General features: G+C 46.7%; 3 protein-coding genes across 3 annotated transcripts in view; 1 reads left to right on the top strand and 2 right to left on the bottom strand.

Annotated features, from left to right (window-relative positions):
* The window catches only part of ptprnb (protein tyrosine phosphatase receptor type Nb), a 9,044-nt gene extending 8,231 nt beyond the window's left edge, over nt 1-813 (bottom strand). The window contains exons 1-3 of the mRNA XM_076165896.1: nt 789-813; nt 551-656; nt 1-35 (exon numbers count right to left, since the gene is read on the bottom strand). The exon at nt 1-35 is cut by the window's left edge and continues 134 nt beyond it. Of these exons, the coding sequence (XP_076022011.1) occupies nt 1-35; nt 551-656; nt 789-798 (151 nt within the window). The 5' untranslated portion in view covers nt 799-813. The remainder of the gene's footprint in view (nt 36-550; nt 657-788) is intronic.
* A 6,208-nt stretch (nt 814-7,021) lies between these two features.
* On the bottom strand, nt 7,022-12,074 carry dnpep (aspartyl aminopeptidase). Its single transcript, XM_076165952.1, has 15 exons — nt 11,860-12,074; nt 11,204-11,294; nt 10,435-10,523; nt 10,236-10,349; nt 9,995-10,120; nt 9,776-9,900; nt 9,585-9,669; nt 9,309-9,416; nt 9,036-9,113; nt 8,810-8,890; nt 8,543-8,703; nt 8,351-8,390; nt 8,078-8,179; nt 7,627-7,794; nt 7,022-7,495 (listed from the first exon to the last, which is right to left on the bottom strand). Exons 2-15 carry the CDS (start codon nt 11,286-11,288, stop codon nt 7,445-7,447), a joined length of 1,413 nt encoding a protein of 470 aa, XP_076022067.1. The 5' UTR covers nt 11,289-11,294; nt 11,860-12,074; the 3' UTR covers nt 7,022-7,444.
* Nucleotides 12,075-15,724: 3,650 nt separating this feature from the next.
* Nucleotides 15,725-20,789, top strand: desmb (desmin b). The gene is made up of 9 exons (XM_076165963.1): nt 15,725-16,311; nt 17,376-17,436; nt 17,520-17,615; nt 17,719-17,880; nt 18,018-18,143; nt 18,239-18,459; nt 18,620-18,663; nt 18,891-18,979; nt 19,650-20,789. Exons 1-9 carry the CDS (start codon nt 15,725-15,727, stop codon nt 19,689-19,691), a joined length of 1,428 nt encoding a protein of 475 aa, XP_076022078.1. The 3' UTR covers nt 19,692-20,789.
* Nucleotides 20,790-20,986: the final 197 nt, after the last annotated feature.

Raw genomic sequence — 20,986 nt, 5'->3', positions numbered from 1 at the left:
CTCCCTGCTGGCTCGGGCCCCGCAGCCTGGACAACCTGCCAGTGACATTGGCAGGAAATCTGTAAGTTCCTGTTCTTCAGGTGCCTTTACTTTTGTTTCATCTGAGCAGACCTGAACTTAAATTCAGAATGATTATCGTATGAAACGTGAATATGAATTATGTTCGTTATATGTACCTATAACAGAATTAGAATGAATTTATTGTACAAAAAGTTACATTTAGATATTTTGAGCTTCTGTGTCCCCCGATAAGGAAAATGTGGATGAACACCGATCAAAATGAATCCTCACACACACGACAGAAAGCAAGTGTGAAGCTCGTCCAACGCTGTGAAACGGTGCTCCCTTCTAGTGATGCTAGTGATCATACAAAGCAGCTTCTCTGGACTTTCCCCCCAACGTGATGCAGAGTTACAGAAGCCCAATGTCTTACCGGTAAAGACAACAAGAGGCAGGAGTTGTCCTCTTGTTGTCTGCTGGTGACACGTGCTGGCTTTACTAAACCTGTACTGGTCTCACAAAACATTGTTTCCGCTGCAGGTTTTCTTACTGTTTGGATGTCTTGTCCCGAAGTTTGGAGGAGGAGCCAATCTGCGGGACTTGACTCAGCTCTCGGCCAATGATGGCCTGGGTGATGTCGTCCTTCCAGGTCAGACCTTAGTGCCACAGAAATGTCAATTCTAACTTAACTCCGGAATTCCTTTATTGGTATTTTGGTTGAAGCTCATTCCTCTGTCCAAGTAATATTCACATTTAAAGTGATGTCATATGATTAAGGTAAGCATCACCTTGAACCATCAGGTCTTTGAGGACGTTCTGGAGGCGGTGCAGGACGGAGACAGAAACCAGGTACTGGACAGGCTGAAGCTGAGGAGGCTGGCACTGCCCGAACAAACCGTCTGCAAAGAGGGAGGAACAGCTCGGAAATCAGTACACGTACACAGACACACACACACACACACACACACACACAAACACACACACACACACAACATGAACAGACATGGAGTAACACTGCCACATAGCATACACACAACACAACATACTCTAGAATACACACACACACGTACACACAATATCTACACACACACACGTTTCTCTACATATCTACATTCACACACACACACGCGCACAGAGGCACACACATGCTCAATAATCAAGTAAACACACACATACAAACAACCTCATAAACATGGACATTCACACAAACGCAATGTGTATAACATGTACACAAGCACGCCCGCATAAACACACACACACACACACACACACACACACACATACAGGATTCACATATTAGAATTAGAACACACACAATGATTCAATGCTGTGTGTAACTGGGGAGTGAGTGGGCTGTGGTGAGTCATCATCTCCTTCTTTCTCCAACTGTCTCTCTCTATCTCTCTCACACACACGCACCCGCACGCACGCACACACTCACACACACACGCGAGGGAAACACACATTCGTCAGGCATGTGATGTCACTGTTGTCATGGAGATGATGAGGGTGAGCCACGATTGGCCGAGAGCCGTTGACGGAGGGGGACCTTGTTTACGTTGGCACTCTTTTTTCTCTCCTTTTCTCTCTCGCTCTCTCTTATCACTCTCTCTCTGGTCGTTCGCCCCATCCCTCCTTTTGTCTCACTTCCTCTCTTTCCCTCAGAAACTCACTCACATCTCATCTTTCACACACACACACACACACACACACACACACACACACACACACACACACACACACACACACACACACACACACACACACAAACACACACACACACGCGCACGTCGCTTTCACTTATTCACTTGACCACACACACACATGCACTAGTTTACACGCCAACGCTTCACTCACTTCCTGTCAAATTACACAGAATTCACTTGGACATTCCAGAAATTTCCAGTTCATTTATGAACCACTGAACATTTTTCTTCACAGCTACGGAACTGTGAGACAGAATTCCATTTTCCCGGATACCGGTGTTAGAGACAAAACAATCACTGCACGCCACGCCCATATCCAACAAAAACTCCATCGATACTCGTCCTTTGATTGGTCACCAGATGTTGTGGGTGTGGCCTATTGACACAAACTCTCACACCTCTTGGCCACATTGGGCAATCCCAACCAAATTTAGGCCACGCGTGCACACACACACACACACACACAACCACACACACAACACACACACACACACACACACACACACACACACTGTGAGCCTGCATAATAAGATGGCACTTCACCTGTAGGTGGCGCTAGAGCTACGGCAAATACTAATAACTTGGTGACCGTAACTCTGATTCAAATCTAAATATTCCCAGTTTGAGGTCCAGAGTAATCCAAAGATCATGGACCACATCGGCCAATCAGATCATTTGCTGTTGCTGGAATAAGAAATGTTGAGGTTTGTGCTGCCTTGCTGAAGGTGTCGGTCAGGAATACAACCTGTTACTCTCACACACACACACACTCATCTCTCAAATGTTCCCTACATGTTTGCTTGTCTGAAAACAAGGAGCAGAACATCCTCGCCGCCATCAATAATGCAGCTCACACACACACACACACACACACTCCATGTCTGAACAGGCAGGAAGGAAGCAGAAACCCAGCGAGGGATTGCGTACATGAAGACAGACAGCTCCCTTTGTCAGCTCCATTATTGTTTGATGGACAGGAGAGGCACCAGCGCCACCTGAAGCGTGACGCCGCAACTGCAGCCTACTGGGGTTTTTGCACTAATGGCGGATTACTATTCGCACCGCAGCGGAGTGAATCCAAGCTGGAGCAAACGGCTCAGATCGACCCTTTGAACGAAAATTACAAAAGGATATGCGTGGACACATTTCAGATCTGACAGAGAGGTTGATTGATAAGTAGTGAGCCTGCCATGTTGTAGAAATTACAGAGGGAGTAAACCGTGTGTGTGTGTGTGCGGCTGCATGCAGGACAGGGACTAGATTCACATTTTACAGACAGTATGTTGGAAGAGTATGGAGACATGCAGAAGAGTGTGTGACCTACATGTAAATGACAGGAACTCACCATCATTACACAGTTGGCCCGTGGGACAGAGCTTCTTCTCAAACAGACATCCTGCAAACATAAAAACCTCATGAGCTATCACAACACTCTCAAAGTAAAAGCCCTCCTTAAACGCAGTTAGCCATTTGTCTCCACGATGTGATTCTGTCCAAAAGAAACACTGAAGGATGCGATATGTAATCAAATTAGTAAACAAACTGGCACTCAGCTGTTGACCGCCAAGCAGCTGGAGTGAAATGAAGCCACATGGCCTTGATGCTTTTCCTGACAGGAGCAACATGTCATAACGTTGCTCTGTTGCTTGGAAGGAATTGTGTGTGTGTGTGTGTGTGTGTGTGTGTGTGTGTGTGTGTGTGTGTGTGTGTGTGTGTGTGTGTGTGCCATAGTTGACCTTTTAGCAGATCCCAGAGTGTGTGAGAGGCTGTAAACAGCACCAGATGTGAAGCCGGCCGCTCCCTTCTGTTTATTTACGCCTGTTTGCTTTGGGTTTTCATTAAGGATTTATGTAACACTCTCTATTATTCATGTATCCAGGTTAACATGGTAACTATACAAAGTCATATCGGTCGTTCAGTCACTTATAATGGATCCAACCCTATACAGACACAGCAGAAGTTGATTGATAAGTTCTGAGCCTGACACATGCCCAATGAGTAAGGGGAATATTTTAGTGGAAGCAATGTTCTCATTCCACCTTAGGTTGCTGGTTACTATGCATGATTGTGGCCCTGAACTAGTTCAGTGCCTGCTTTGCTCCCTCCAACTTCCACCTCTTCCCAAGCAGTTTATCAGCATGGGACTTAGTTTTTGAGTTGGAAAATAAACTGCAGCACCCCGAGCTGTCGGTTGCCAAGCTTCGCCTTATTTTAAAACTGATTTTCACACGACTGGATCAGTCTTAGTTTGATAAAGTTTAGCTGTGGTAAAACCTGGACACGTTATTTTAACACAGCAGGAGTCATACAAACAGAACTGGCAATAAGGAAGAGCCATTCCATTCATTCGCACCAGGAGGAAGCCATAAAATGACTCTTACATAAGGTGGTTACCAGTGGCAACAGTGGTCTGCATGACTTTAACTTTCCCCCGGTAAACACCAAGGACTTCATTCCGAGGCCAAAACTAATTCGGCAGGAGGTGTAGTGGAAAGTTGCCATCTGTCTCATAAAGGTATTTTCTTTGCATGCTCATACAGAATGTGGGGTTTTGGGGGCCATAATGCTTCAATGGGAGCAGAAACCGGGTGGAATAATGATGATTTGTGACATGTGTAGAGTTTCCAGACAGCCTTTTGTTTCTGTGGTCAAGTAATAACGCTCTCACACTTACATGGCAGCAAGTAATGGTGGTTTTTGTGAGTGCAAACTAGGCTGAGTCACTGTGAATGCAGATTATCAAAGCACTCCTGCCCTCACATTCTATTTTATTATCAAGGGTGTGTGTGCTTTTGCTTTTATGGTGCATTAACTGGCGGCCAGATTCAGCTCGGCGGTGTCTTTCGTCACACTGCTGGCGTTTCTGGCTGAAGCTGTGCGACTGTCAGCTCTCGTTCTGCTCCGACACGGCCGATTAAAGGCGGCGCCAGTCAGACAGGACGGCGAGGTGTTTGCACGGTGGCACAGGTTGCGGCGGCTTATGACCTCCTCACATCAGATGAGGGTCGCTTTACTGACAGGAGGCCGCAGCAAGCCACACAGGGTGATTATGCAGCCTGTTTCCAATACCAATCCAGTTGTTGGTGACAATTTCTTGATCCCAGCGCAGCGCTTGGACTAAATTTGTATTGCTCAATATTTTAAAAGATTAAAATGCTTTAAATTATGGTCATAAAATCATTGTGGAGTGATAAAGAGGCGCTTAAAGCCCTGTATGAATATGTAGATGAGGTGGAAAGCCAATCTGGGTGCTGTCCATGGTCCTGCGGGCAGCCTGGTCTCTGTCCATAGTGCTGAAATATATTTGCTGCCCCTACAGAAGTTTTAGTACTATAGAAGTATTATCATAGTACTGTATAGTATCACAGTGACCGCATGGCTTCATTACCGCATTACTCTTACTGTGTCATACTCTGAATATCATTACATGTGTTTGATGCTTCTATTCAACCGCTCGCCTCAAAGGATTAGTAGTATTTATTATCATTATTACTAGTGGTGGTAGTATTGTTGTGTATCACATGTAGTGATGTGTTTTCAGGTGTTTGACAGAGGAAACGTTTCATCACGGCTAAAGTGATTTCTCTCTGCTGCTTCCTCCATTTGCTGATCTGATCCGTCAGGCACCGATCGACACCCAAACACACCAAATTACGCACAGGTCTGTCTGTCTGCTCTCCCTCTCTCCCTCTCTCTCTCTCTCTCTCTCTCTCTCTCTGTATGTGTGTGAGTGTTTAGTTGCATGGTTGTTGTGCTGTCGAGGCAGAACAATAACGCAACACAATGATTCATTCAGGCAGACGCACGCATCCCGGCCGGCTGATTTGCGTCACTGATACAATTTGGCACTGCGCGTAAACAAATCAGAGAATGATGCAAAGAAGCGCGAGTCGGTATCAATAACAAAACATGAACATATATGAGCTCTGATGCAGAGAGCGTAAATAAAATACAAATAAATTACAACTAGATGACTGATCGGTGTAGTAAGCAACGAGTTCAATGTACAAAACAAGTATCACAGAAAGAAGAAGAGTTAGATACTATAGGGACACTGGACAGAGACGTGGCACGGGGGGGGGGGGGGGGGGGGGGGGGGGGGGGTTCGCTGTGAGTTCATTATCCGGGGAGTGTGTGTGTCCGTGTGTGTCCCCGTGTGAGCTTACCGTGTCGAGCCGCCGCGCTCAGCCGACAGGACGCGGTGAGGAGGAGGCACAGAGCTGCCAGGAGCCGCGGAGACTTCATGTTCCATCCGACATCCGACATCCAAACACACACACACACACAGGAGAGAGAGAGAGAGGTTGACTTTCTACCGGCTATCAGCTCTCCATCTGCGAGGAGCTGCTGCTGCTGCACAAGGCTGAGAGAAAGTGTGTATGAGAGAGAGAGAGAGAGAGAGAGAGAGAGAGAGAGAGAGAGAGAGAGAAAGAGAGAGAGAGAGAGAGAGAGAGAGGCCACACTGTAAGAAATGTCTGAATCGTTTCATTGGTGGTAAAACTTCGTGAGTCACCCGAGCCTCACCTGCACTTACGCCCAAGGGACCCCAGAGGGCGACATTTCCGTCAAACAGCTCCAGCCTCCCGGTAAACGAATATTACGTTTCAATACTATCAATGTATTTAATGTCTTCTCTTCCGAGTGAACCAAACCTCCTCTCCAACACCCCCTCTAGCTAAAGGATAGCTAAAAGTTTTACCGAAATTATATTTCACTGAGCTCCGCGCTAATGCTAAGGCTAACTCTACTAAACTAAGCTAACTACACTTCCGCTCGCAGCGTCATCCTTTCAGAATAAAAGCACGGGCGGTCGATGGTTGGCGATTATCGGTTGACAGCATTCATCGCCGATTTTACTTTCTGGGTTCAACCTTCCTATTCGAGACCAAACGAATTCCCTGAGTAGTTCTGTTAAATGTGATGGCATTGGCCTGTAGGTGTCGCTAGAGCATGATAATATATACAAATGCCCACAAGTGGATTCATTAGTCATCTTTTTAGGCATTTGTTATATTTGAGTGTGAGTAAAGGTTGATTGAATATATGTGACACTGCACAACGTGTGTGTGTGTGTTCAGTGTCACCTCCTGTAGGTTTCTTGCAGTGTGGACTGAACACAGATCTCCTCCTGCCAGAAAGTGCTCAGCCTCTTGGCAAGGAAGCTCGCCTGCTGATCACTTTGCTTTATTAATCTGCTCCATCATAATCAATTAGAGCAGGCACGCCTCCAGCAGGACACAGAGTGCAATCACACCAAATCCACTCCCAAAGCAGATTTACCTTTGGATCTCACTCAAAACCTGGAGACACAGTGACTCAGTGAAAACTTCAATTTTTTTAATTTCTTTTCCAAACAATGTCATAAGAAACATGAAGTGCTTTTCTAATCTGTACGTTGTTGAACAAGAGCATGATTGCATCGTACAGGCAGCTTGATTCAAGTGTCACATTTTAAAATCACACTCAGGTCTGATGTGTGATGACAAATAAAGATGTTGTTCCTGAGGTCAATGGCTCGTTACACTTCCCCATTGTTGTAGAAGCTTTGTTTTAAGCTGATATGTATATATGATGTATACGATGTTTCAACAGAATTTAATGTCAACTTTTGTAGGTTTGAAGAAAGCTTGAAAAGTCAGAGATACTTTTCCAGCTCAAGGAGTCGCAGGTGAACATGACACTCCTCATCTCTCTTTCCCCGTCACTCCTGGTTCTTGTTCATTGAGCTTTGGAGAGCTTCAGTCCACGACCAGTGAGCTCCTCACTGAGGGGAAGAGCTCAAAGAAGCCCTGCAGGAAGGAGGGAGACAGGAAAAGTAGTTGAAGCGTTGCAGCTCTTACGTGAATGGATTCTAAAAGTCACGACAAAGAGAATCACGAGCAGCAGCACAGGCGCGTTTGGTTGAGAATAAGGGGTTTACCTTGAAGAGGGTGGTGCTCTGCAGGACGCTGGAGGTGCAGCACATCTCCCTGATGGAGTGCATGGAGAGCTGGGGAGAGCCAATGTCCACCACGGGGACGCCCAGTTTGGCGGCCAGGATGGGGCCGATGGTGGTCCCACAGGGGCTGTCGTTACGGACCATCACATCCTGGAAGAACAGGGACACAAGCGCAGATTAATGGAGTTGGGTCTCACTTTGTATTTCTGCCTAACAGTAGACAATGAAGCTCATCAGGTCTCTAATGGCTGCAGACAGTCATCATCTCATTACTGAGGTTTGGTTCAAGGGATTCAAAAAGATAATGGATACATTTTTTGTTCAAGTTGTCTTGGAGAACGTTGCTAGGAGAGCTGTGTTCACTGCCAGGTGACCCGAACACACAGAGAGGATAAGGTGCTCACACACACACACACACACACACACACTCTACCTGCAGGGGCACGTTGACACGACTGGCCACCTCTCTGATGACAGAGGCGGTGACAGCTGTGGTGGCATATCGCTGGTTACTGTTGAACTTGATCACCGGACCCTGAAAAAGATTGAGACTGAATTACAGGTAGGTAGGTAGGTAAGAAGAGGTGTGTGTGTGTGTGTGTGTGTGTGTGTGTGTGTGTGTGTGTGTGTGTGTGTGTGTGTGTGTGTGTGTGTGTGTGTGTGTATTTGTCACTATTCCACCACGAAACCTAAGATAAATTCCCACCTTGTGGAAAAATGGTCGATGGTTCTCTTCGTGTTTCTCCCTGAAAACAAAGTTTGACCGACATCAAAACGGCACCATGTGACTTTAGGAATTGTGAACTAAAACATATATTAGATAAGATTCAACATTAAATATAAAAGGTATGAAATATAGAAAATCATTTAAGGAATGTAGAGTGTTTTCTAAACTGACTGGTAGTTGGGGTGGATGGCGTGCGCCATGTCGGCACTGATCATGTAGGACAACGGCGCCGCCTGCTGGAAGGCCGTCAGGTTACTGGGGGTGGAGGCGAGGCGGCTGAGAATGAGCTCGGTCAGGTTGGACTGGGCCCCCTGAGCGCTCTCTGACCCCACCTGCAGGACAGGACAGGACAGGACAGGACAGGACAGGACAGGAGACACGGTGGGCAATTTGGACACTGTACACAAGGAACCTGAGATCCGGTTCACCTCAGCTCACCTCCTCGTTGTCGTACAGAGTGATCATACGGATGTTGGGGTCTAAGGCCAAGGAGTCGCCCACACAGGAGTCCATCAGGCCCTGAGGAAGAGCGTGAGAATTTCTATCTTTGATTTCTGTCTCTCAAGCATTCAAATTGTGCTTCTCCATGAAGAAGAAGGAGAGAAACGAGGACACCACCATGATGTAGTTTGTGTTTGTATCTGTGTGTGAAGTAGGTGATGACCTGCAGGGCACAGTAACAGCTGTGCAGGTTGTCCAGACGTGGAGAGTAGATGAACTCCTCATACACACCTCCCAAAGCCTGCACACAGGGAGAGAAGGGTGGGGGGGGGAGAGGGGGAGAGGGGGAGGGGGGAGAGAGAGAGAGAAAGAGAAAGAGAGAGAGAGAGAGAGAACCAGACAGTCCGGGTTACAAGCTGTAAATTATTCACAATGAGGTCTTTGCCGACGTCGCGCCAAAGCAGACAGGAAGTGCACGGCTCACTCTGGCACTCACCGCGGGCTGCGTGTCGGTCAGGCAGAGCTCAAAGTCCAGCAGAGCTTCCGGCTCCACTTTGAGCTCCAAACACAGCTCCTTCATCAGAGCAGGGTGATGCTTCTCTGCCTGGGAGAGGGAGGGGCGGAGATTATAAAACACCAGATAATGTCGTCATCATCCTCACTCGCATAACACCACCTCAAACATCCCATAATATGTGTAAGCCTATGAGGAAGAACCTTCATCTTCACACACAATCACTGCAGCTGGATGTGTACTAAAGGACAGGTTTACCGTGGTGGAGCCACAGGCAGCGTCTCCGGTGGCGGAGCAGCCCGTCTCCAGCTCCTCCTGCACTACAGTGGCCAGGATGGGAACACTGAAACACACATCACATCTTCATCTCCATCACAGCTTCATCCTCTGGACAACTGAATCATAAACTGTTCCCCTCTCAGGTTGAACATTGTGCTGAGGGTACTGACAGGTGGTTCTCCTTGTTGGGGCCAAACGAGTCGTTGACGTCCCTCTGCAGGTGGATGGCGAGGTGTGGGATCCTGAGCAGGGGCCGGGGAACGTGAACCAGCCGGTGGACCAGCTTGCCGTCGGTCTGCACGACAACACGGAGGGGGAAGTTGATTCAGAACTGAAAAATGTAAAAAAGCTGAATTTTGGCTTCAATCAAAGGGGTCAAACTGTGGTACCTTGACCATGACGCGACCAGCGATGGTCAGGTCGCGGTCGAACCAGGTGTTCCAGATGCCACCGCCATAACACTCGACCCCGACCTGCAGGCAGCCCTGCTTGGTTCTCATCGAGCGGGGCTTGACCTGTAGCCACAGAAGGAGAGAACTCAAACTGCACATTAGGATGTTTCAGCGGGACGATAAGAGCTCAAAGCCCACTAAACTATTCAAGTTATAAGTTTGTAAAGCTCTCTCTCACCCTGAGGCAGGGGCTGTCTGTGTGAGCCCCGATCATGGAGAAACCGTTCCCCGGCAAGTACAGGCCGCCCACCGCAAAGGCGATGAGGCAGGAGTAGTTCCTGGTCACAAAGTACTGCAGACATCACAGAGATAAATCTAAACTGAGGTAATCTACGCCAAGATGTGTGAAACAGGAGATCACAGCTCGTCACACGGACCTTGCTGGACGGTCTGATGTCCCACTGCTCCATCTCCTTTAGCTCAATGAATCCAGCCTCCAGCAGACGCTGTTTACACTCATCAACCACTGCAGAGGCGAAAGAAACAAAACGGAAAAAAGGGAAGTGGGAGATTATTTTCATCTGGGCAACACTCCAGTCAGGCTCTATGGTTATGGAAAGAAAGAAAAACATACTTCCTCCCATTTCCATTTTTTAGTGTGCTGATGTTTCCACCCTGTAAGTGAACGTTACACAACGGCTGCTCATAGTTTCCAGTCTCAGCTATTCCAGTCATAGAAACAGAGTAACAGGGCTGACAGGGAACATTATGGGGAGATTAGGCCTTTAAATCATCAACAGTAAACAATTGTCCTAAGTGCCAGTATTCTACCTTCATCATCAGTATCTTAATAACTCTGGGTCAGTGAGGGCACGGTGCAAAGGTAGGAGACGTTATGAAACCTGTGCTCCATCTGCAGGATCTCTATCTTATCTCCAGATCAAGGTCGAACTCATCGTTTGGTACTCTTTGCACCTGAGCAGCGCCGACACAAGCAAACTTGTTCCTCCCTTTGTGCCAGAGATGCTAGATCCAAGTCACACACGCACACGTTTCTCCAGCAATGACTTCATCCGCCATGGCTCAGGGTGGATGTTCTGCTCTGTGTGTGATGTAACTATATTCACGTGTTCCTTAGTATGTTTGTGTTCGTGAAAAGGGATGAGAAGTGTGTGTGTGTGTGTGTGTGTGTGTCAGACTCGTTACCGTGATATGGTGACACTCCTTTGTTGACAAACTTAAGGAACTCTTTGGCTGCTGCCTGCACCGCTACTTTAGAGCTATTCATCATTACAGACTGGAAAGGAAACACAACACAAGTCAGGAAACACTGAGAAGGAAGAAACAACAGCAGCAACAACGAAGCAAAACAAACTCAAGAGTAGTTTGGTGTTTATATTTGGGCAAATCATTACTTTTACTGAAAATAAATCATTGTTTGACTTTCCTACCCGTCAAAGCTACGATAGTGTTAGTGCTACTGTAGAAAAGACATTTATAAAAGAGAATTCAAGATTTAAGTCGTACAAAAGTATCCAAATGTTACGAGAATAAATGTGAAATATTTATATCTAGTTTCTTTTACTCAAACTTATTTTCCAATGTTTTTAATGGAAGGAAAGTAGTGTATCCGCCACAGGAGCGATGAGACAGCAAAGCTAACTGCTAGCTTCAACCCGCTTCGTCCCACACCGCTCACCGCTCCAGATAAACCATTTAGTTTAACACTCTGCCGGCCATAAACCAGCGTGAGGAAACATCGATGTGTCGCAAGGCCACAACAAACTTGCTGCTCAAATTTAAGCAGAAATGAGGGAGAGTTGTGGACTTGTCCGATAATGGACTCAGAGGTCGTTAGCTACCTTAACTGGCCGGTTTGCACGCAAAGAAACGAGTTGTCCCGCTTCTTCGTCTTCGCTTCTTTTCCTCGGCCTGTCAAAGTCAAAGCAGCTGTCAGAGACGAGACTTCTAAATGGACTTTAAAACCCTGAACTCGGGAGCGGGGAGAGGGACACACACGCCTACACACACGCACACACACACACTTTAACCGCTGACAGCAGCACGAGAAAGGCGACCACTGGGTTGCAGACGGAGAGTTCCACTGACTTCTATCGGCCAGGGGGTGCAACTGCAACTACTTCATTTTATTATATTATTGTTGTAATCACAGGTATTGTTCCTCTCTTCTGTTCTTCTCCACTTATTCCTCATACTTCAGCATTACAGACACCATTTAAACATCAATCTGTACAGAATATTCAAGACAATATTGCTTTGATTTAAAACCCATTCTAATCAAAAGGCTTTCAGGCAGAGAAACCATGGAAGCATCTTTCAGCCTATTCAGCATTTTCAAATATTTCACAATTTCTTCAGATATTGCGAATTTGATATACTGAAAGTTATTTGCGAGAAAGGCAGTTGTTCGATATGTGGTATTCAGGTATCTTCTATCTTCACACTGACTCACCTCTGTGTCTCTGCTTAATTGACTGAACTTGTTGTTTAAAAAAAGAATCGGCAGCTTTAAAGGCTTTGAGCTTTAGCTCTGTCACTCAAACTGCTTGTAACCAGGCAGCGTATCTCAGGATGGTAGAACGGTCGTCTTGTAATTGGAAGGTTCTTGGTTTGATTTTGGGGACATTTGTCAGGTTTGGTTGGATCCTTTGATGCCAGGCCTAACTCTTGTCTTAACCCTCAACCACGTCCACCCCTATATAAGCTGGGAATGAAACCCTGATGAGCAAATCAGGTTCCCAGTATTTGTCTAGGTCCCATCCTGGTATCAAAACTGTGTCTCTGTGAAAAGGTGACTGATGCTGCCGCTGGCTTTGGTTATCCCAGTGTGACACCAGAATAGTTTATATACTGTATATTCCTCTTTGATGTCTATTCAGGATCAATATAGCTGCAAAGTGCAACTCTACAAGTCTCAAGCCCCACAGACTGAGCTCATCTGTGAAAGTGTCAGTGTGCAGTGTGACAAAGCTCTAAAACATCACACAGAAATACGTCCAGCTGTGTCACCGTGTGGAAGGAGCTTCAGCTTTACACATAAAATGCGTCTTTTGTTCACACTCCTTATTTGGATTATTTGCAATGTTGCTGAAACAAAACTCTTCAACCTTGCGCTTGAACTAAACTCATGGAATGTGATGTTAGGATTTGTCTAATCCCATGTGTGACCAAGGTTTAATGACAAAGAATATAGTTTATTTATTTGAAAGTATCTTTTTATCCGTCTCCCTTTTTCACACTTTCTGTTTTTAATTTTATGCTTCTAAACAAAGTTATCTCTTGCTTAGTTTGCTCTCTGTCTCCTCCACATGCAGACATTCATCACTGCATCAGCCGAGGAGCTCAGACGCCTTATAAAGGCTTGAACGCTGAGGGAGGAGGAGGAGCAGGAGAAGGAGGAGGTGGGGGAGAGAGAGAAGCCTAGAGGAGATGTTTACCTCAACTGTCAGCTCATGCAGTCTCTCCAGCTCTTGAGGAAGCCCAGGGGATGAAGACACACACACACACACGCACACACACGCGCGCACACACACACACACACACACACACACACACACACACACACACACACACACACACACACACACACACACTCACTCACTCACTCTCTCACATGTTCACACACTTATTAACAATCAGATTCTATTCATAGATGTGGGAGCAGAGGAACAAATGGTGAACATGATGAACTGGAATCATGTGATCATATTGTTGCTGCCCTGCGAAAACCACGCATCTCCAAAATAAGAGCATTTGGTAGCTGAAAAAAATAAAAACTAAACTAAATCATAATGTATTCCTAATAATATATCATACATACCTTGTCCTTTTGTTATTAAAGGTCTCTCTGTTATTCTGAACGGTCATTGTTGCAATTATGTTCTTAATTATGATTGGTGAACTTGATAACAGGTTGGTCAACCGGGCGACAAGAGTGTTTGCGGCCGTCTCACATAGTCAGAACGTGTTAGAATTCATAACAAATGTTCCTGTTTTTCCACATAAATCTTTGATATTTACTTTAAAAGACGTCATATATATTTAAGTTGTGCTCCTTAGATTGACAGCTGAACAACGACAACATAAAAAAACATTACAGCTGAAACCAAAAGCTAAGACAACACACTCAAACACTAGGTTCTAGGTCTCTCAATGTTTGTTTAATGCGTGAGGAAGCTTTTCATTTGAGTTCTGTCGCCCTCTGTTGGCCTTTAGGAGAAATGTAACAGCATCGTATCAGTGTCTGCTCCACACAAAGCTTTGATTCTGATAGATAGTGTGTATTGTGCATCATGGTGTAGTGGTTTGAGCGTTTTCCTCCCTTGGGAACACTTACTGACACATAATGTACCTCTCTCTGCCCCCCTCTCTCTCTCGCCCTCTCCCTCTCTCTCCATCTCTCTCTCTCTCTCTCTCTCTCTCTCTGGACAGGATAGATTTCCTTTTTAAGTCAGGTTGGCTAAAGCGTCCCCTGTCATCGCCAACCTGCTCCTCCTCGCCATGTGAGGACGACATGCTGCGTCCCCCCGAAGACGCCGTCCTCACATCCACGCATTGTTATGCCATGAGATCACGGGCCGCAAGGAGAGGAGGATTCTCTCATGAAACTGTCTGTGTGTGCAAACACACAGCGGCACGATTTGTCACTGCTGTCATCACAAGGCTGCAGTTAAATGTCTGGTATCATATTTCTACCTGAGTCTGTGTGTTAAACATGTTGTGTTGATGGATTCTTGTGTTTTTATTGTGATGAGGTCACACTTTCCTCCATTTTTGTTTACTCTGATTGTAGCACTGATGCTGTGCAGAGGTGTTATGTCATTAAGTGCATTTAGAGGTACTAGTACAGCTTATACTTGTTTACTCTTACTGGAAGGACTTTGAATAGTTTAAGTATTTTTCCACTCTGGTATCGCTGCTGTTCCTTAAAGTTTATGTGAAAGGATCTAGTTGATTCTTTTGAGCCAAAACGCTCCATAAAAAGGGATTCAAGCTGAATTTATGGACTGTAAAGTGCCTGTGTTCTTTATCTGCCTGTGTTTCTGGATCATATCAGCTGTTTCTGCACGTTTGCCAGTATTAAAGATAAAGACCAAATCAGGAGAAAAGAGAGGCAAAGAAGTGAAGTCGAGTTCAATGAAAAGGTGAAAGATAGAATGACAGAAAAGAGTGAGAAGAACTTCAAGAACAAATCAAGGAGAGGAAAGGTTCTGAGTGAGATTGGGAGAAAGTTAAGGATGAAAAAGGGGGAGGAGGAAGTGTGAGAAAAGGAGGAAGAGGACGTTGAAGGAAAGGAAGGCGAGATGAGAAAGAAAGGAAAAGAAAAAGAAAAGGGTAGAGACAGAGAGAGAGAAAGACAGATGGAGGAAAGTGAGAATGAGGGGGGAGAGGTAGAGAGGGGAGAAAGAAGGAGAGGAAAAGAAAGGAAGGAAGAAAATGGACAAAGGAGGAAATTATAGGGAAGGACAGAGAGATGGGAAGAGAAAGAGGGAGAGATGAGGAACAAAAGGAAAAATGGAAAGTGAATGATAGAGAGAGTGAGAGAAGGAATGATGGAGGGACAGAGGGAGGTATTGGAGTAGGGAGGAGTGGGGGAAAGGAGGAGGAGGAGGAGGTGGGGTGACTAGAAATACCCCCTGCCAGCTGTTTCTCCTCCCAGTGCTCCTCACGACTGCAGCCCTCGCACCTCTCTGCATCTCCTCCAAAATGGCCGCCTACAGCTCCTCTGCCACCTCCGCCTCCTCCTACCGGCGTGCCTTTGGCCACGGCGCCTACGCCTCGCCCTCCCTCAACCGCTCAGCGCTGGGCCACAGTGGTGGCGCCGGTGGCCACGTCAGCTCCAGAGTCTACGAGGTGACCCGGAGCAGCTCCACGCCGGCCTACCGCGTCTCCTCCTCCTCCTCCGGCTACTACGGCAGGCCGCTGGCGGCGTCCTCGCGGGCCTCTGGCGGCCGCTCCTACGCCGGCATGGGCGAAACCCTGGACTTCAGCCTCGCCGAGGCCCTCAACCAGGAGTTCCTGACCACGAGGACCAACGAGAAGGTGGAGCTGCAGCACCTGAACGACCGCTTCGCCAGCTACATCGAGAAGGTGCGTTTCCTGGAGCAGCAGAACCAGGCGCTGGCCGTGGAGGTGGAGAGGATGCGGGGTCGCGAGCCCACGCGCATCGCCGACATGTACGAGGAGGAGATGAGCGAGCTGAGGCGGCAGGTGGAGATCCTCACCAACCAGAGGTCACGGGTGGAGGTGGAACGAGACAACATGGCCGACGACCTGGACAAGCTCAAACTCAGGTGGGAGGAGCAAAGGATGTCTGTGTGTGTGTGTGTGTGTGTGTGTGTGTGGGTGTGTGTGTGTTTCTTTAAGAACAGGCGTGTATGCATGTGAGTGTGTGTGTGTGTGTGTGTGTGTGTGTGTACAAGTGTCAATATCACAGCATTTTCCACAGTATTTTGGACTTGTAATGGAGTTTATTTACAGTGTACGATTCATACTTTTACTTTGAAAAGGCTTTGAAGTGATGTGAGTTCAGTGTTAAATGCCTGAGGAAGTGAGGAAGCCTGACCAGATGAACATGTGGGTGGAGGGATAGAGGGCTGAAGAGATGGAGGGATGGGGTGATGGAGGCTGTGAGTGGGTCTCAGCTGCACTTATCTGTTGTTTGCTGTGGATACCAGAGTATTTTTAAACCCTGATAACTCACTCAGAGTGGGCGCTCTGTCACGGTGCATCTGTGCCGTTCTGAGTGTGTGTGTGTGTGTGTGTGTGTGTGTGTGTGTGTGTGTGTGTGTGTGTGTGTGTGTGTGTGTGTGTGTGTGTGGGTGGGTGTGACCCCTCAGGGCGCAGGTGGGTAAGTGAGTCTAGTTTGAAGACTTGTCAGAAGTTAAGACGTTTCGCTGTTATTGACTTCTGTTTCTCATATGATTCAGAGTAAAGTGATTGATTACAAAGTGAAACTGGCTAAAATAACCAACCAGCCTGTTCCAACTCCTTAAAGGGAAATTCCACCAACTTCTCACCTCAAATCTAACCTTCCTGGAATGATCCCTGCATAGAATTCAACAGAGGTGCGATTCACTGTAGGAATGATGATAGATGATGGGCAACTAATGTGTGTGTGACCACCCGAGTCACACACACACACACACACACACACGCTGCATGTTTACTCTGCCCTCTTCTATAAAAGGAGAGGAAAGTGCTCACACATATCCCAAGCATCTCTGATCATTCGTCTTCAGCATTTAGGTGCCAGCGTCTCTTTGTCGCTCTCTCTCTCTCTCTCTGTCTCTCTCTCTCCCTCTCTGTCTCTCTCTCTCTCCCTCTCTCTCACTCTCTCTCTCTCTCTCTCACCCAGACTCCAGGAGGAGATTCTTCAGAGAGAGGATGCAGAGAATAACCTGACTGCTTTCAGGGCGGTGAGTCCAGCAGAACACATGATTATATTATTGTACCGACGCTTCAGATGAGGTAAATGAATCGGCTTTGTTAAATAAAACAGGATGTGGACGCAGCCACTCTGGCCCGTCTGGATTTGGAAAGACGCATCGAGACCCTGCAGGAGGAGATTGCCTTCCTCAAGAAGATCCACGAGGAGGTCTGTTCACCCCTCCTCTCTGCCCGCCTCCCATGTACACACACACACACACCATGTTGTATCATCCGAGTGTTGTTTTTCAACCTGACCTCCGTCCCTGCAGGAGATCCGAGAGCTGCAGGCCCAGATGCAGGAGAGCCAGGTTCAGATCCAGATGGACATGTCCAAACCCGACCTAACGGCGGCGCTAAGGGACATCAGAGCTCAATACGAGGGAATCGCCGCCAAGAACATCGGAGAGGCTGAGGACTGGTACAAGTCAAAGGTGAGACGGGTTTGAGAGGTCAGGGGCAGAGGAATGTACAGATACTGTAGCTGTCTGGCTGACCGGCTCATTATCAAGTTCAGATGCACTTTATCCCATCCATGACCTTTGACCCCTCCTGACCTTCTCCCCCGCAGGTGTCTGACCTGAACCAAGCAGTGAGCAAGAACAACGAGGCCCTGAAGCAGTCGCGACAGGAGACCATGGAGTTCAGACACCAGATCCAGTCTTACACCTGTGAGATCGACTCGCTCAAAGGCACCGTACGTCCCAGACACGCCCCCCTCACAGCTCAAACCTGGAAACACTCACACCTATAAGACTCTAACACAGTGTTGCCGTCTCTTTGGCCGTGCAGAACGAATCCCTGATGAGACAGATGCGGGACATGGAGGACCGTCACGGGCGCGAGGCAGGCGGATTCCAGGACAACATCGCCCGGCTGGAGGCGGAAATCGCCAACATGAAGGACGAGATGGCCCGCCACCTCCGCGAGTACCAGGACCTGCTTAACATCAAGATGGCCCTGGATGTGGAGATTGCCACCTACAGGAAGCTGCTGGAAGGGGAGGAGAGCAGGTGATGGTTTACTTTGATTGAAGTCACGACTGGAGGAGTGTCAGTACAGGAAATGAAGGAAAACAAAGAAAACTAAGAAATTGATGCTTAATTTCAAATCTCTCCGTCTCCCCCCTTCTCCCCCCTCCCTCTTTCCCAACCTCTCTTCTCTCTCTCTCAGGATTACTTTGCCCGTGCAGAGTTACTCCACCATTAGCTTCCGAGGTCAGTCTGTTACCGTTACTCACCACTAGATGACGCAAAATCCTCACCAATTCACTCTCTGGCATTAAATCTAATTTAGCATCACTGCATCTTCTGAATGCGTGAACATGTAACAAAGGTTTGCACATCTCCTTGGTTACTGGATGGAATGTTCTGGTACTTGTGCTGCATGTGTGAATTAGTTCATACTGTGACGCAGTGTGTGTCCTGTTTTGTGTTTGGAACAGAGACGAGCCCTGAGCATCAGCAGCGCTCCTCCGAGACGCATTCAAAGAAAACTGTCCTCATCAAAACCATTGAGACCCGGGACGGAGAGGTACACACACACACACACACACAATTAAACCTATTCTAGTTGTTACAGAAATGGTATAATGCTTTAACATAGGTCAAAAGTAGCTCTGATGACCTTCTGAGGCTCTGAGACAGAAGCACAGTGTTTCCTGAAACATTGCTGTGCGTTGAACTTTCACCCACCACACTCACGTACTCCGTCTCGGTAAACGCAACATCACACACATGCAGGGACGTGTTCACCCACACCGCAGCTCTCAAGAGATGTTGTCCGACACTCCCAACCCATCTGCAAAAGCTCGTCCTGGCGTGTTTCCACACGTCCTGGCAGCTTCTCACTCTGTCACTGGCCGTTTAATCACCAGTTGAAAGACGACACAATGCGACTCCTTCTGGAACATTTTACAACCCTGTTGTGGTTGTGAATTTGTTCCACAAAGTATTCAAATGTGGAATAACTAAAAGGTCCAGACGCGCTTTGGTGATTTTACATTCACTTCAAGACAAATTCAACATAGAACAACATTAAAAAAGCTTGAGCTGAAACAGGGTGGATTCTTCCAACTGTGACAGTTAAAGGTGTTTTATTTGGAGACACTGCGCCTCTTTGACTTGCAAATGTTTATTTTATGCAAATGATCCATGTCCTCACTCCCACTCTGCTTGTTTTCCCCTTGAACGCCGTCATCCAGGTCGTCAGTGAGTCAACACAGCACCAGCAGGATGTCATGTAAAACCCAGCAGAAGAAAGCAAGAAAGAACAACACATCTCTCCCTTCCCTAAGGCGATAGATAGAAGAAAATAAATCAAATAAATCAAAGGGGAAAGACTTTAAACTCACTGTTATGGCCTGAACTGTTCTACCTGTAAGAATGTCTGAAGCTGAGGCTACTGCGGCAGGTGAAAGGCTGGGATGTCATTAACTTCATCAGGGCTTATTTATCTGTGTTCCAACTAGATAAAACACACACACACACGATTACCCAGATGACACAGACAACTGCAAATCTAAAGTCAAATGAATCTGGAATGAAACAATCTGGTGAGGCCTAGTAGTACCACCCTACACGGCAAAAATTGGAAAAAAATGTTTTGAAGAAAATGTATACTTTGCAGTGTACAACACATTTCAGGAATACGAATGACCAATTGGAGCCCCGGCCTCATGGAAAACGGAACATGGACCGATTCCTTTGCTGGCTTCTAGCTGTCACTTACAATCCCAGCAGCTCTCGTATGTTTGTCAAGGTCAGGGGTACTGTTTGTGTTGAGTCAGGTGCTTTAAATCAATAGAATAAAACATACAACAACAAGGGAAGCTGAAGGACGAATAGAAAAGAGAAGAGGCTGAGAGAAAGAAAGAAAGAAAGAAAGAAAGAGAGAGAGAGAGAGAGAGGCCAGTTGTAGGAGAGATAATCCTATGACTTTCACAAAGTATTCACTAATAAAAGTAAAGTGGATCTCAATTTAAAGATGATTGGTTCCTCTGTGTGTGTGTGTGTGTGTGTGTGTATATGCACGCGTGTATGAAAGGGAAAATGAAGTAAAGTAACTTGACTTTGTAGTTAATGTACTTAACCCCTTTCCACCTGTGATTGAAAAGAAAAGTCCCACACACTCTGTGTTATCACATTTATCATATACAGGCCCAAACAAACACATGCTTTAATAACCAGAAGCATCCAGTCGTAATTCAAGTTGTTAGGGGAAAGCATGTAGTTACTGGCCTACGTGGATGACATCGCCCCCTCTCCTCTACAGAAATAAATAAATGAGGAACAGTAAATAAAAAATCAAGCAAATTGGAGGAAAAAAAAAAAGAGTACTTTCCCTTCAGTCAGATGAAAATGTAGCCAAAGAACAACAAAGAGAATAACAATGAAGGATCCAAAAGTAAAAAGTAAGTGCTGTAATTTATGTACAAATGGAGAGTTTGTATTGATTCACATGAAGGGGCATTTCAGAGGAGGCGGAGCTTAAATGAAGCCACGGAGGGTCACATTGGGAGGGCGCAGGGCAGTGCGGTTA

The sequence above is a fragment of the Genypterus blacodes genome, unplaced genomic scaffold, assembly GCF_046128005.1.
Source record: "Genypterus blacodes isolate CSIRO-AG114 ecotype Tasmania unplaced genomic scaffold, CSIRO-AGI_Gbla_v1 ptg000152l_1, whole genome shotgun sequence".
Lineage (NCBI taxonomy): Eukaryota > Metazoa > Chordata > Actinopteri > Ophidiiformes > Ophidiidae > Genypterus > Genypterus blacodes.
Note: the sequence above shows the minus strand (reverse complement) of the source record. Positions and strands in the feature narration are given on the sequence as shown.